Source organism: Entelurus aequoreus, linkage group LG10 (genome assembly GCF_033978785.1).
Source record: "Entelurus aequoreus isolate RoL-2023_Sb linkage group LG10, RoL_Eaeq_v1.1, whole genome shotgun sequence".
Taxonomy (NCBI): domain Eukaryota; kingdom Metazoa; phylum Chordata; class Actinopteri; order Syngnathiformes; family Syngnathidae; genus Entelurus; species Entelurus aequoreus.
In genome coordinates this window covers 19531391-19545954 of record NC_084740.1, presented here as the reverse complement: position 1 = coordinate 19545954, position 14564 = coordinate 19531391, and the positions used below count along the sequence as shown (strand labels likewise).

Genomic DNA, 14564 nt, shown 5'->3' with positions numbered 1-14564 from the left:
CAAAATCTTTTTTTCCTTTTTTTTTTAAATTCATATTATGTTTATAAATTCAGTAAATATGTCCCTGGACACATGAGGACTTTGAATATGACCAATGTATGATCCTGTAACTACTTGGTATCGGATTGATACCCAAATTTGTGGTATCATCCAAAACTAATGTAAAGTATCAAAGAAGAGAAGAATAAGTGATTATTACATTTTAACAGAAGTGTAGACAGAACATGTTAAAAGAGAAAGTGAGCAGATATTAACAGTGAATGAACAAGTGGATTAATAATCAGTTTTTACGGTTTGTCCCTCATAATGTAAAAATAATAATAGGTAGATAAATGACACAATATGTTACTGCATATGTCAGCAAACTAATTAGGAGTCTTTGTTTGTTTACTTACTACTAAAAGACAAGTTGTCTAGTATGTTCACTATTTTATTTAAGGACTAAATTACAATAAAAAACATATGTTTCATGTATACTAAGATTTTTTGTTAAAATAAAGCCAATAATGCCATTTTTTTGTGGTCCCCTTTATTTAGAAAAGTATCAAAATATTTTTAGTACTGGTACCAAAACATTGGTATCGTCACCACACTAGATTGGTGTCATGAAAAGAGCTACGTCCTGATGCTTTTGTCCTTGTGGTTTATTGTGTGTGTAATAAGAGGTTTCTAACATGTTCTCTTCTGGTCCCCACCTGCTGCCCTGGATGGACTCTTCTTTGGTCTTATTGCCCACGCTTATTAGAAGAAAATCATGATCATTATATGCTGCGTCATTCTGGGAATCATCATTGCGTCTGCCGTCGGCGGCACGCTGGCCTGAAGCCTCTGCAAGCAGCCACGCTAGACGCTCACGTTTGATTATTTTCCACGAATGCAAACGTATTTACACAAAACGTCGGGGCACGAGTCGTGTCACTTCCTGTAACGATCCATCAAGGTAGTTTTTGGCATGAGTTTCTATTTTGTAAAAACATGCGGCGCTGCAACAATGTTTTGAGTGTTGTCAAATTCTCCAAAGTGAAACCTTGTAACACGATCTTTGTACATTCCAAGTCTGTTTTGACGGAACCCGAACACTGGCATTAACTTTTGACATTGAAAACAAGATGGACATGAAGGGGAAATCTGAAAAATTTAATATTGTACTTTGGTAATGTCTATGTATTTGTGTTTTTTTTGTTTTTTTTAAAGCCACGTTTACTGGCACGACTTCTCATGTTTTTAACTCCCTATTCAAAGTCCTCCCTAAAAATGTTCAAATAAAACAAGTCCTGCATGGTTGAAGTTCATCCAGTTTGGCTGGTATTGTCAAAGGATCTCATCTGTACTTTAGGTGTAAGCCATCACTGTCAGGTTTAAGCACCAAACTATCTATTAAACAGAACAAGAAGCAAGGAATCAGGCAGAGACAGAGTTCAATTTTGCTCATGAGGAGAATGCATGGAGCTGCACACTCAGTTACAGTCTCACCCCACGCTCTGAGGCACAGCCCATGCACCCCTTTTTATTCAGGAGTTCCCTAGTTACAGCGCTGAGGCTGCTTCTAAAGAGAGGGGTCACATATTATGCAAGCAGCTCAGTGCGCACAATACGTGATTATTCAGAACGAAAATGTGCTGGGGGCCTTGTGATTTCACCCTGTCTCTGCTTTGTCTGCCTGCTGTCGCCTTATCTTCGTTGAGGTCCTGGTTCGTCCTTGGCTGTTAGCAGGCTGAAATCTGAAAAATGTAATATTGTACTTTGGTAATGTGTATGTATTTGTGTTTTTTAATTTTTTTTTCATTTAAAGCCACGTTTACTGGCACAACTTCTCATGTTTTTAACTTCCTATTCAAAGTCCTCCCTAAAAATGTTCAAATAAAACAAGTCCTGCATGGTTGAAGTTCAATCAATCAATCAAGATCAAGATGCTTTATTGTTGTCCATTCTTTAACATGTACAAGACACATAAGAACTGAAATTTCATTTTCGGCACAGTCCCACTTAGAGCAGACATACGTTACAAGGGGACAAGACGGGACCGCCAACGGATAAGCCACTTACGGCGCTCCTTAAAAAAGGTGATATTTGGAAAGGGGGGAAGAGTAAAAAAAATATCAGTCTAAGGCTGGACCCTCGAGAGGGGTCCAGACGGAGTCCAAGGAAAAAACCTCACATAGCATAGCACACATAAACATGATACATATAATCACAACAACTCGCAACAGAGGGGCCCTGGAGGCCGGCTGCCGCTATAAAGCGCTATAAAGCCATCCACAACCCCGAAGAGGAATTAAGCAGTGGTAAAGGCGTTGATTGGGGAAGGCGCGGGTGCGTGCATGTATGCCCAATTAACTTGGGTGAGATGTTGAAATGTTTTTGTGGACTGGGGCCGATCTCAAAGTTCGACACCAGGTGTTATTGAAAAAAAGGAAGGTCAAAAGCGTCCATCGTTGAGGAGTCCTCGGGGGAGTTTTTCAAAACAGCCTGTTCCTGCGTCAATGCCATTCGAGGGAGTCAAATCGTAGATTAGGATGTTGTTTTCTTCGAGCAGTCAAAACAATGACTTGCCTGCTCTGTGTCCGTGCTGGTTCTCTCAAATTCAATTTAATTCTCCTTCTCAGCAAGCTTCTCCATGATGAGATCCATTTTGCGATTCAGATCAAATCGCCACAGTCTGTGTTCCCACAGCCCGACCCAATCCTTCCATTGCGACGAACAGCCGTTGGGCTCCTTGAGTGGCTGCCATCGTCTTCCGAATTTGACGATACACCAGAACAATGCCCAGCCCAATCAGCAGGTGCCCCGCGATCACGGTTCCAAATAGGTAGATGTCTTCCACGTCCTCGATGGAAAGGACTGAGAGGCACATGATTCTCCATTTATCCCAGGAGTCTCTCACGTACCCCGCAGCAATGGTTCCATCAGGGCAGCCAGGCTCCCCCGAACCTCTTTTCCTTGTCGAAAATGAGTTTTCCTTGCCCGTATGTGGGCTCTGTACCGAGGATGTCGTTGTGGCTTGTACAGCCCTTTGAGACACTTGTGATTTAGGCATACTTGCCAACCTTGAGACCTCAAATATCGGGAGGTAGGGGGTAGGGGGTGGGGGGGGCTTGGTAGGGGGTGGGTGGTGGTGGTCGGGGGCGTGGTTGGGGGGCGTGGTTATTTACAGCTAGAATTCACCAACTTGAGTATTTCATATATATATATATATATATATATATATATATATATATATATATATATATATATATATATATATATAATCTTTTAATATATGAAATACGTCACTTTCAGTGAATTCTAGCTATATATATATATATATATATATATATATTTATTTATTTATTTTATTTTCATTGAAAAAAATAAAAAAATACTTTAATTTCAGTCTTCCGCTGGCTATCCATTAGATGGCAGTATTGTCCTGTTTAACTTCTCCGTTCATTGGGCAGGCAAAGCCTCTATTGTGGGAAAGCGGACGTGAGAACAGGCTGTCCCCACTCAGTCTCAGGTCCGCATTAAACTGGAGGGGGCGTGGCCTCCAGCTCCGGCTGAATACCGGGAGTTTGTCGGGAGAAAATCTCTGCCGGGAGGTTGTCGGGAGAGGCGCTGAATACCGGGATTCTCCCGCTAAAAACGGGAGGGTTGGCAAGTATGGATTTAGGGCTATATAAATAAACGATTGATTGATTGATTGATTGATTGAAAATACTTTGTCAATTGCGTCGAGAGTCCAGCTGATCATATCCATGTTTGATGTTTAGATTTAAGGAAAGAGGCTTCAAAAAAGTTCAGACAGGACAAAACGAAGAAAGCAAGCAGGGAAGGAGGGAGCGGAGAAAAATGCGACCGCCCTCACCAAGAGGCAAGACAGAAAAGCCATCAATGCACGTCCGACCGGTAGGAGGCCACGGGGAAGACCCCCGTTGGGAAGATTATGTCTCTCAGCTGGCCTGGGAACGCCTCAGGATCCCCTGGGAGGAGCTGGATGAAGTGGCTGGGGAGAGGGAAGTCTGGGCTTCTCTGCTTAGGCTGCTGCCCCCACGACCCAACCTCGGACAAGCGGAAGAAAATGGATGGATCGATGGAAATGGGAATATATGAACAGCCCAGCAGTCGGCATCCTAATGACCGCAGACCTTGTACAGTAAGGGATGTCTCATTATGTTTGTTGGCTCTCCTAAAGTCTGCAGTGAGCAGAAATCAGTGATGAAGAGAAAAAAAAAAGCAAACATTGTGATGCGTTTTTTTAAATGAATGCGCCGCATATACTTAAAATGATCAAAATACATAAATATTAAATGTTATAATAAAAGTGCACATGTCTACCGTATTTCCTTGAATAGCCGCAGGGGCGCTAATTAATTTAAAACCTCTTCTCACTCCTGCGGTTACCAAAACCATGCGGAATGAGCAAGCATGCTCTAATTATTTTAAAACCTCTTCTCACTCCGGCGCATACCTTATCATGAAAAGCACATTTAATAAAAAAAAACGTTATTATGATCTTACCTTTACTTGTAAATGGGTCCATGTGCAGCTGCTTCTGATCAAAGGCAGTCTTTCTCATCTTTCTTCAATTTTAAAAGTCTCTGGAGATATTCCTTTAATTATTACCTCCTGCTTCGATTGAAAGTCCAGTTTAGAAAACGGTTTTATTTTAGATATATAATCCTCCATGGTAAAAGTGCAAGCAAACAATTGCTGCATGCTTGCTGCTTGTTGTCTTCTTCTGCAGTACCTGTCTCCTGCAGTACTGGTAGTCGCAAGAAGGATCACTAGCGCCCTCTACCACCAGGAGGCGGGAGTCATTTAATGACTCATATTTGACCCGGCGGAAGTGCCAAGCATGCGCTAATTATTTTGCGAAACGAATTTGACCCGGCTGTAATTCTAGGCAGGCGAATACTATATTCCCGGCGCCAATTCAAGGAAATACGGTACATCATGTATATAAAACCCAGAATTGAACGGCTCCCATTGGCTCCATTGTAAGCAAACTTTTGATCGCATTTATTTAATATTGAGAATGCATTACAATAAAAATCCATCCATCGTCATGGGTTTCATAATGATTGTGACCGATAGGCACAATCACTATCACTATCAGACTCATTTCTGTGTGAAGCCTTTTTATTTGGAGACCCGCTTATAAACTGGAAGAGCCCTGAGAGACAGGCCGAATGTGTTTAAGTTGTCAAACTGTCTCCTCCCCCTCTTCCTCCTTAGTCCCTCCTCATGAAATCAGAAAGTAGACACGTTTTTTTCATATGAAAGGAAACATAAAGTTAGGCCTTGTGTTGCAGCGCTGTGTTCCAATAGAAAACCACCCATGATGTCCTATAACCTCCCCACATTACAAGGTTTAGGGTGGCAAGGATTGCTGTTTCATTGCTTTCTATTTTTGATAGACTTAGACTTAGACTTCCTTTTTATTGTCATTCAAATTTGAACTTTACAGTACAGATAAGAACAACATTTCATTGCATTAGCTCATGATAGTGCAGGATAAAAGAGCAATAAGGTGCAGATATAAATAAATAGATTACTGTACGGATAAATATATTGCACTTTGGCATATGCATCCACGTTTATGGATGTATGTTATATTGTCTTTATATTCCAGCCACTTAATCCATTTTTGGGGGGGAATTGAGGGGATTATTATGATGCGTTCCAGAGTCTTACAGCCTGAGGGAAAAAGCTGTTTCAGAACCTGGAGGTTCTGCTACGGAGGCTGCGGAACCTCTTTCTAGAGTCCAGCAGTGAAAACAGTTCTTGGTGGGGGTGGGAGGAGTCTCTGCAGATTTTCTGAGCCCTGGTCAGGCAGCGGCTTTTTGCCATCTCCTGGATAGGAGGAAGAGGAGTTCTGATGACCACTCTCTGCAGAGACTTCCAGTCTGAGGCACTGCAGGCTCCAGTCCAGACAGAGATGCTGTTGGTCAGTAGGCTCTCTATAGTGCCTCTGTAGAATGTGCTGAGAATGGGTCTCTTTTTACTAGAGCTCCGGTGTGTAGGGACCAGGTCATATTGTCAGTTATCTGCACCCCCAGGAACTTGGTGCTGCTTACCATCTCCACTGCTGCGCCTTTGAAAAAGAGTGGAGTGTGGTTGGAGTGGTGCCTTCTGAAGTCGACGATGATCTCGTCCGCATACTTCACAATGTGGTTAGTAGTGGACCTGGCGCAGCAGTCATGGGTAAGTATTATCAAAAATCATATCATACTTGTTTTTTTAAAACGTCCAGTTGTGTGTCTGTGTTTTGCAGCACCTTTACCTTGTCTTCCTTGTCCAGCCAGCACACCTGTTCCACATTCCTAATTAGTTGAATGTATTCCACCTTGTTCCCTCCTTCAGTCGTCTGTATGCCACAGCGTTCTGTTTCTTTCTTAGTTCTTGCTCGACCTGTGTTACTTTTCTTCTACCTCCATGGTACCGAATTAAATCACTTGCCTTCTCTGCATCCTGGGATCACGCCAACGTTCACGATGCGCCGCTGTCCGATCCCGCGGCTGAATCAGCCGTTAAAAAATAGTGGGTATCTATTTGTGCATGTTTGTCTACTCCGAACCATGTTTGATAGTTCCAGAATAACCTATATTTTACAATATATTACATTATATTCTACTGTTATGCCGAATGTGAATCAGCCCTGGTCTTAGTTTTTTACCTCCGCCAATTGGTTATGTATACTCGCTGGATTTTGTCCGTTTCTTTGTTAACAACATAGCACAAAAGGTTATGGTTGGATTTTGAGAAACCTTTCAGGAAATGTTAGAAATGGTATAAGGAACAAGTGATTTTGAAGGTGTTTCAGTAGTTAAGGTTGTACCACGCTTCTAGTCCAAAATTCTGCAGGGATATGTTTTAGCACTCTCCTGACCCTAACGAGCACAAGCCGTGTGGAAAATGGATGGATGGTTGTCTTTTGCAGTGGTGCAGAATTGCATTGCATGATCATTCTGAATATACACTATGCTGCCAAAAGTATTTGGCCACCCATTCAAATTATCAGAATCAGGTGTCCTAATCACTTGGCCCGGCCACAGGTGTATAAAAGCACTTGGGCATGGAGACTGTTTCTACAAACATTTGTGAAGGAATGGGCCGCTCTCAGTGATTTCCAGCATGGAACTGTCATAGGATGCCACCTGTGCAACAAATCCAGTCGTGAAATTTTCTCTCTCCTAAATATTCCAAAGTCAACTGTGGGCTTTATTATAAGAAAATGGAAGAGTTTGTGAACAACAGCAACTCAGCCACCAAGTGGTAGGCCACGTAAACTGACAGAGAGGGGTCAGCGGACGCTGAAGCGCATAGTGCAAAGACTTTCTGCATAGTCAGTTGCTACAGAGCTCCAAACTTCATGTGACCTTCCAATTAGCCCACGTACAGTACACAGAGAGCTTCATGGAATGGGTTTCCATGGCCGAGCAGCTGCATCCAAGCCATACATCACCAAGTCCAATGCAAAGTGTGGGATGCAGTGGCGTAAAGCACATTGCCACTGGACTCTAGAGCAGTGGAGACGACTTCTCTGGACTGATGAATCACACTTTTCCATCTGGCAATCTGATGGACCAGTCTGGGTTTGGAGGTTGCCAGGAGAACGCTACATTTCGAACTGCATTGTGGAGGAGGAATTATGGTGTGGGGTTGTTTTTCAGGAGTTGGGCTTGGCCCCTTAGTTCCAGTGAAAGGAACTTTGAATACTCCAGGATGCCAAAACAAATCCATGCTCCCAACCTTGTGGGAACAGTTTGGAGCGGGCCCCTTCCTCTTCCAACATGAGTGTGCACCAGTGCACAAAGCAAGGTCCATAAAGACATGGATGACAGAGTCTGGTGTGGATGAACTTGACTGACCTGCACAGAGTCCTGACCTGAACCTGATAGAACACCTTTGGGATGAATTAGAACGGAGACTGAGAGCCAGGCCTTCTCCACCAACATCAGTGTGTGACCTCACCAATGCGCTTTTGGAAGAATGGTCGAAAATTCCTACTGAGACCGGATAGAGCCACGCATCGGGATAGTTTGGGCAAGGCTGGTCTCATTATTGCCAAAGCTTTGACAATAAACAACGAAATACCAACTACTGCTTTTGGTGGTCAATTTAACATCAGCTTATTTGCCATTAAAAGAACTTGGGAGTGGACAGCAGACTTTGACTTCCTTGGGAGGAAGAGCTGTCGACGCAACAATTTGGGGGCTTCGTCCGAGATGGCACGCTGTTGATCGATGACTTCTTGCAATCTTCTGGACAGACTCAATTGGCCAATTCAAGGTGAGCAGAACCTTTCTTTTTAGATAAAATCTGCGTTAGGAGTCTGTCCTGAAGTCTGTAAGTCAAACACTATATTGAACCCCAGCACGCAGAGTTGTGATTTCGATAGATTGATTGCATTTTGCCGAGCCTGCCATTGCATTAAAATTGTAAATAAGTGGTCAACTCACGCCATTGTGTCTCGATTACCGTGACGGGCAGTTTCATTGACGAGTGAACTAATAGTTGGGTGTAGCTTACCCTGGGAATTTGGTCGTCCCTTAATGAGTTCGGGTTGCAAGATCCCAGTGACGATAAGAGGGCACTGAAACGTAAGGAAAAGGCTGGAGGCCATTTGTAAAAGGTACAATAAAGACTCCCGGGTTGAAAGATCCCTTTGCGTTGAGGGCACTAGAATTAAGAAAATATAGACACAATGGCCTTGGAGTGTGACAAACAGAAATGTGATGGCGGCGGGGCAAAATGTGATGATTGGCTGCCGTTCAATGATCAATTGAATGGACGGTTGTCGACAATGGAACTAGCAGGTAGAGAAGACAAAAAAAGAGAAAAAAAAGGAGAACGTTCCTTGAAAGGGTTAAGAGGGAGTTTACAATACTCGAAAAGTCGTGAACTCAAACGTCTGGTAAAATAAAATAAAAAATAAATAAAAAAAAGTAACTGGAAGTTTTATGGTAAAGTGAAACGCAGAGAGTGTGCTGCTGAGTGTGAGTGTGTATGAGTGGGAGTGCTTACGCGTGCTCGTGTGTGTGTGTGTGCTGCTGAGTGTGAGTGTGTGTGTGCGCTGGTGAAAATGGAACACTCAGGGAGAGAATTTAAGAGTTTGGCGTATGATAAAAGTAAACGGGGATTACGTGGAAAAAACGAAATGCAGCAAAAGAAACGATGATTAATGACAGAATGAACTGATTGGTTTTTTGTCTGCCGCGCATGCGCAAGACAATTCAAACGACCCGCCCAGACTTTGACTAAGTCACCGCCCCCTACTCCAGTGACAAGAGAAGGAGGTATTAACACGCCCCCTCTAAGATTAATCCTGCCTCCGAAAATTAACCCCTTGTACACGTCTGACCATTTTCTCCGGCAGACATTTTTGACACATGACATTAACACTTTGGACATACTACAATATAAGTTTCTTGCCGATGCATACATGCAAGCCATTGTTGACCTTGCTTTCCCACCTGTACCTCCGGGAGGGAACCTTTGGCCAAACACTTTGGACAAAGTTAACCCTGATATACAAGGTGCCAAAAACAATATATGGCAGGACATTTTATTTATCCCATGCAAAATAGGGCTAATGACAGAGCAACAAGGAAACGACTACTTAAATTACAGATCGCTGAAGATAAAAGGTTAAAAGAACCAAAAGGTCAAAGATCAGCTAGGGTATATTCAGCAGTGGGTGACCTTGCTTTTGAGTTCCAACAGGTGGAGGAAAGAATCCTCAACAGACGTGCGGTTGGACTCGGGTGGTGGACAACACGATGCTTCAAAGCCGGTCTGGGGTAGACGCTGTTTCGGCTGTGACCAGCCTGGTCACTGGAGTCGTGACTGTCCGAGCATTTCCGAACAGGAAAGGTTCCGTCGTGCCAACAAACGAACACGAAGGCGTGTAAGAGGACGCCCACATCAGGAGCCGCAGCAGGAAGTACCGACGGGACCCCTGCTGGACATGAGTGTCAACGGACAATTTTATCAGCCACCCATTCGATTCTGAATGCAGAGGTGCCAAAAAAACTGTGTGCTTCCTCTTTAAAGGTCGAAGGCTTCGCTGGGGTCACAAGAAGGTTACCTGTCACCAAACCACTTCCGGTTCAGATTGCTGGACCTCCTTTACAGACTGTACCCTGACATTCAAATCGCAAAGAAGGAACATTCCTGGTGTTACCTGACGGCTGAACCACCCAGCTGCGACACCACTACCAAGCATACCACAGCCTGAAACAACAGGAATGGCTCTAACGGTGACAACCCTGACTGACTGAGATGCTTCCGTGTGTTCTGCCACCCGACTCGCCATATGTTATGATTATTTATATATGTTGGAACTCAAGGTGTGGCTGCTCATGTTGACCTATCTTTGCAACAGCTAGCATGGTATAAGATGGACACAATAGTGTCCCACATTGTTCCCTTGCTCTCTGTCTCGCCTACAAAACCAAAGAACTTAGGTCCAATGATAAGACACGGCGTAGCTGCCAAACATTACACCGACACCCAAATACCACATTTTCAATTGTTTAGGTTTAGCCCATGGTTATGTTAAACACATAACTATGGGCTGCACTTTAGACACCTGTAGGCTACGAGGAGCTAGCTGCTACACAACAGCTGAGCTAAAACGACACATTACACATTTAAGCATATCAAATAATTATAGTTGCTCATTACATACACATAGTCGTCAAGACAGAAGTCTGATAGAAAGTATTCAGTAACAAACGTGTCTGCATCATTCAACTTTCTACAACATGAGCTTGACTTAATGAATTATTGGGGCCACCAGGTGTGGTAAAATTTCAAAATACTATTGCTAAAGCATTCGCCACAAGGGTAGTATTTTTCTAGTATTGGTGACAATATAAATATAAGCCTATTTGTTACTTTCACCATATTGAATAAGTTACATAAAAGCTAGGGTTTAGTTGAGTTTGAGTTAATTGTGATATTGCTAAGGGGTCCCCTACCCTAACAACACCCCCCAGTGGACCATAGAGGCTAAAGAGACAATCATTGACCTCAAACATGACCTGTCCTCCGCTACTTGACTATTAGCTGACCTTTTTCTTAGATGTTTCTGAAAGTGATAGTATGACTAACACAGTCCTTTTTTCAGAAACAGAAGGGGGTGAGTGAGGGTGGATACAGACTCCTTGGAACAAAATCGACAATCATCCGACTCTGACACATTCCATAGTTTTAACGTTTTTACCGCGGGTAAGAAGTTATAACTAATTTTAATTTGAAAATAACGATTTTACACATCGATAGTAGTTTAATAGATCAAATTTAGAATATGGAGGTGAGGGTGAACCATGTATAGTCTTTGATTTCACTGATATGATCAATACGGTACAAGGGAAAAGGTACGTACTGACTTGTGTTGACAATCACAGTGGTTGGCCGGAAGCAACAACAACCCCAAAAGAGGATGCAATATCAGTAATTAAATGACTTGTGGATGACCTAGTACCCCGACATGGTTTCCCCAAAAAGATTAGGTCAGACAACGGCAACCATTTAAAAAAATACTCACTTAGCCTTGGTCGAAAAGGCTTTCGGACTAGAACACAGGTTTGGGGTACCATCCTGAGTCCCAAGGCAAGGTTGAAAGGATGGACCAGAACATAAAAAACTAATTGGCTAAAATCTGTGCACAGACCAAATTTAATTGGATTGACATGTTGCAATTAGCGTTAATGATCATTCGAAGGTCCGTGAATAAAACTGTTTTACCGCCCTTTGAGTTTTTCACCCTATGAGCTGCATACAGGTCAGCCATTCACAGGACCAGCAGCCCCCCATGGAAGGAGGACTCAGCGTAAAACCAAAATGGTATTTTACACAAAAAATTGCAGAATTTGTGGGCCAGTTCTTCTGTACAGATTCCCTTCCGCCCGCTGAGAGGGTCAAGATCAAGGTCATCAAACGCAAGTGGACGGAGCCCAGGTGGACGGGTCCCTTCTAGGTCGTAGAACGGACGTCCCACACCCTCGACTGGCTGGTGGAGGGGACACCTGGTACCACCTCTCCCTCTGCACTACAGCTGAAGAACCTGACAGATCACCAGGGGATGTCATTGCTGACATCGCCACAACATCTGCCCCTCAGCCCAGGAGACGAGAGAGATTTTCTACCTACATTACTCTTTTCAACTTCTATATTGTATATCCTTATTTGAGACTGGATAGAGCCACGCATCGGGATAGTTTGGGCAAGGCTGGTCTCATTATTGCCAAAGCTTTGATAATAAACAACGAAATACCAACTACTGCTTTTGGTGGTCAATTTAACATCAGCTTATTTGCCATTAAAAGAACTTGGGAGTGGACAGCAGACTTTGACTTCCTTGGGAGGAAGAGCTGTCGATGCAACAACACACTCCGCAACCTTGTGGACAGCCTTCCCAGAAGAGTTCAAGCTGTAATTGTCACGGCCCGGGCGCGGGCCAATGCGCATTCTTAAGTAAACCCCGCGGGGCGCACCTCGGGACACGCCCACGGTTGCTCTCCTCCTGCGCGCGTCACTCCGGCGGCGGCAGCAAGCAGCTGCTTTCCATCAGCACTCAACGCACCTGTCGCTAATCAGAGGACTGCCGTCAAAAGCCTGCACAACCTGCTATTCCGGGCCAGAACGTAATCATCTGTTCGAGTACCTACCCCTTCGTTCCCGAGTTTTGAGCTGTGCGTCTCGTCTCACCCCGCGTTTCCTCTGCTTCCCTGACTGCCTCTCGGATCTCGACCTCCCGCTTGGACACGGACCTCCTACGCCCCGCTATAGCCCCCCGACTTCCTGCTTGATTCACGGATCTATGAGCCTGCCCTGTCACTTTTGGACTTGCCTCTCGCTCAATATTTATGGTAACACTGTGTTAATTCATACACATAGTCGCACGCACACACACTTTTGGATCTAATTCACACACGCCATTCCCTTGTTTAGTATTATTATTGTTTGTTATTATATATATATATATATATATATATATATATATATATATATATATATATATATATATATATATATATATATATATATATATATATATATATATATATATATATATATATATGTATATAGTGTGTATATACAGTATATATAGAATAAATTATAGAGCTATACTACGCCCCCCTGTTGTCTGTGTCGTCTACTCCTCCTGTACATAAGAGTAATAGCTCCAAAAGGTGGACCCACATCATATTGAACTCTATGGGTTAGGAATGGGATGGCACTTCAAGTTCATATGTGAGTCAAGGCAGGGGGCCAAATACTTTTGGCAAAATAGTGTATATTACAAAGTTATCAGAAACTGATCACAAACACACAGCCGCTTTGCATTACAACTGTGCTAAATAACGCATGTTGTATAATAATTAGACAGTACTCATACTTGCCAACCCTCCCAAATTTTCCAGGAGACTCCCGAATGTCAGTGCCTCTCCCAAAAATCTCCCGGGACAACCATTCTCCCGAATTTCTCCCGATTTCCAGCCGGACTTAAGGCACGCCCCCTCCAGGTCTGTGCAGACCTGAGTGAGGACAGCCTGTCGTCACGTCCGCTTTTCCTCCATATAAACAGCGTGCCGGCCCAGTCACGTTATAACATCTACGGCTTTTGGCGAGTGCACAACTGCACACACAACAAGAAGGAGACGAAACAGAAGAACGAAGAAAACACAGTCATGGCGACGACGAGTGACAGAGAATAGAACGAGGATGGACAATTCAACCCTAAACTCACTCCTTTCCTGCAAATTAAATTTCACAGATGCTGCCTGTAATAGAGTGATCAAGTTGTTTGTTGCCATCTCCTGGTGAATGTTGGGTATAGTGTTCTGTGGTTACTTTGTGGTTGGCCAACGGTTTACGTTGTAATGCGCACCCTGACGGTAAGTGTGGGAGTCGGTTCTGAAGTATGAAGTAAAGAGACTTAACTTCATCACCTCGCCTGATTATTGACTCTAACCCAGAATATTACACTGCCCATACCTATGCTCCTTCAAAGGCTGTGCTACTGGCTGCAAAGCATTGCACTTTCAAATACAACAATGAGTAGAGTGTTATGTGTGTATATGTGTAAATAAAGTAACCCTGAAATTCAAGTATTTATTTTATTTATATGTATATATATATATATATATATATATATATATATATATAGGTAGAATTAACTGAAAGTCAAGTATTATATATATATATATATATATATATATATATATATATATATATATATATATATATATATATATATATATATATATATATATGAAATACTTGAATTTCAGTGAATTCTAGCTATAAATATACTCCTCCCCCGTAACCCCCCCCCCCAGCATTGATTAGATTTTAACAAATAAATTATTAATTAATTAATTACTTGAATACAAATGCAGCTAACCTGTTGGTTTGAAAATTTCACTCAGTTTTTTTTGCCTTAAAAATACCTGCAACTCGTCTGAATTTCTTCTATTCAGACACATGTTTAGGTACAATAGTGTATAAATGTGTAAATGTTTAGTGTATAAATAATAAATATATGTTTAGTGGATAAATATTAAATATATATT

At 42.7% G+C, this 14564-nt stretch overlaps 1 protein-coding gene across 1 annotated transcript in view; it reads left to right on the top strand.

The window, feature by feature from the left end:
* LOC133658344 (syntaxin-1A-like) overlaps positions 1-2277 on the top strand; it is a 38178-nt gene extending 35901 nt beyond the window's left edge. The window contains exon 7 of the mRNA XM_062060261.1: positions 746-2277. Within this exon, the coding sequence (XP_061916245.1) occupies positions 746-823 (78 nt within the window). The 3' untranslated portion in view covers positions 824-2277. The remainder of the gene's footprint in view (positions 1-745) is intronic.
* Positions 2278-14564: the final 12287 nt, after the last annotated feature.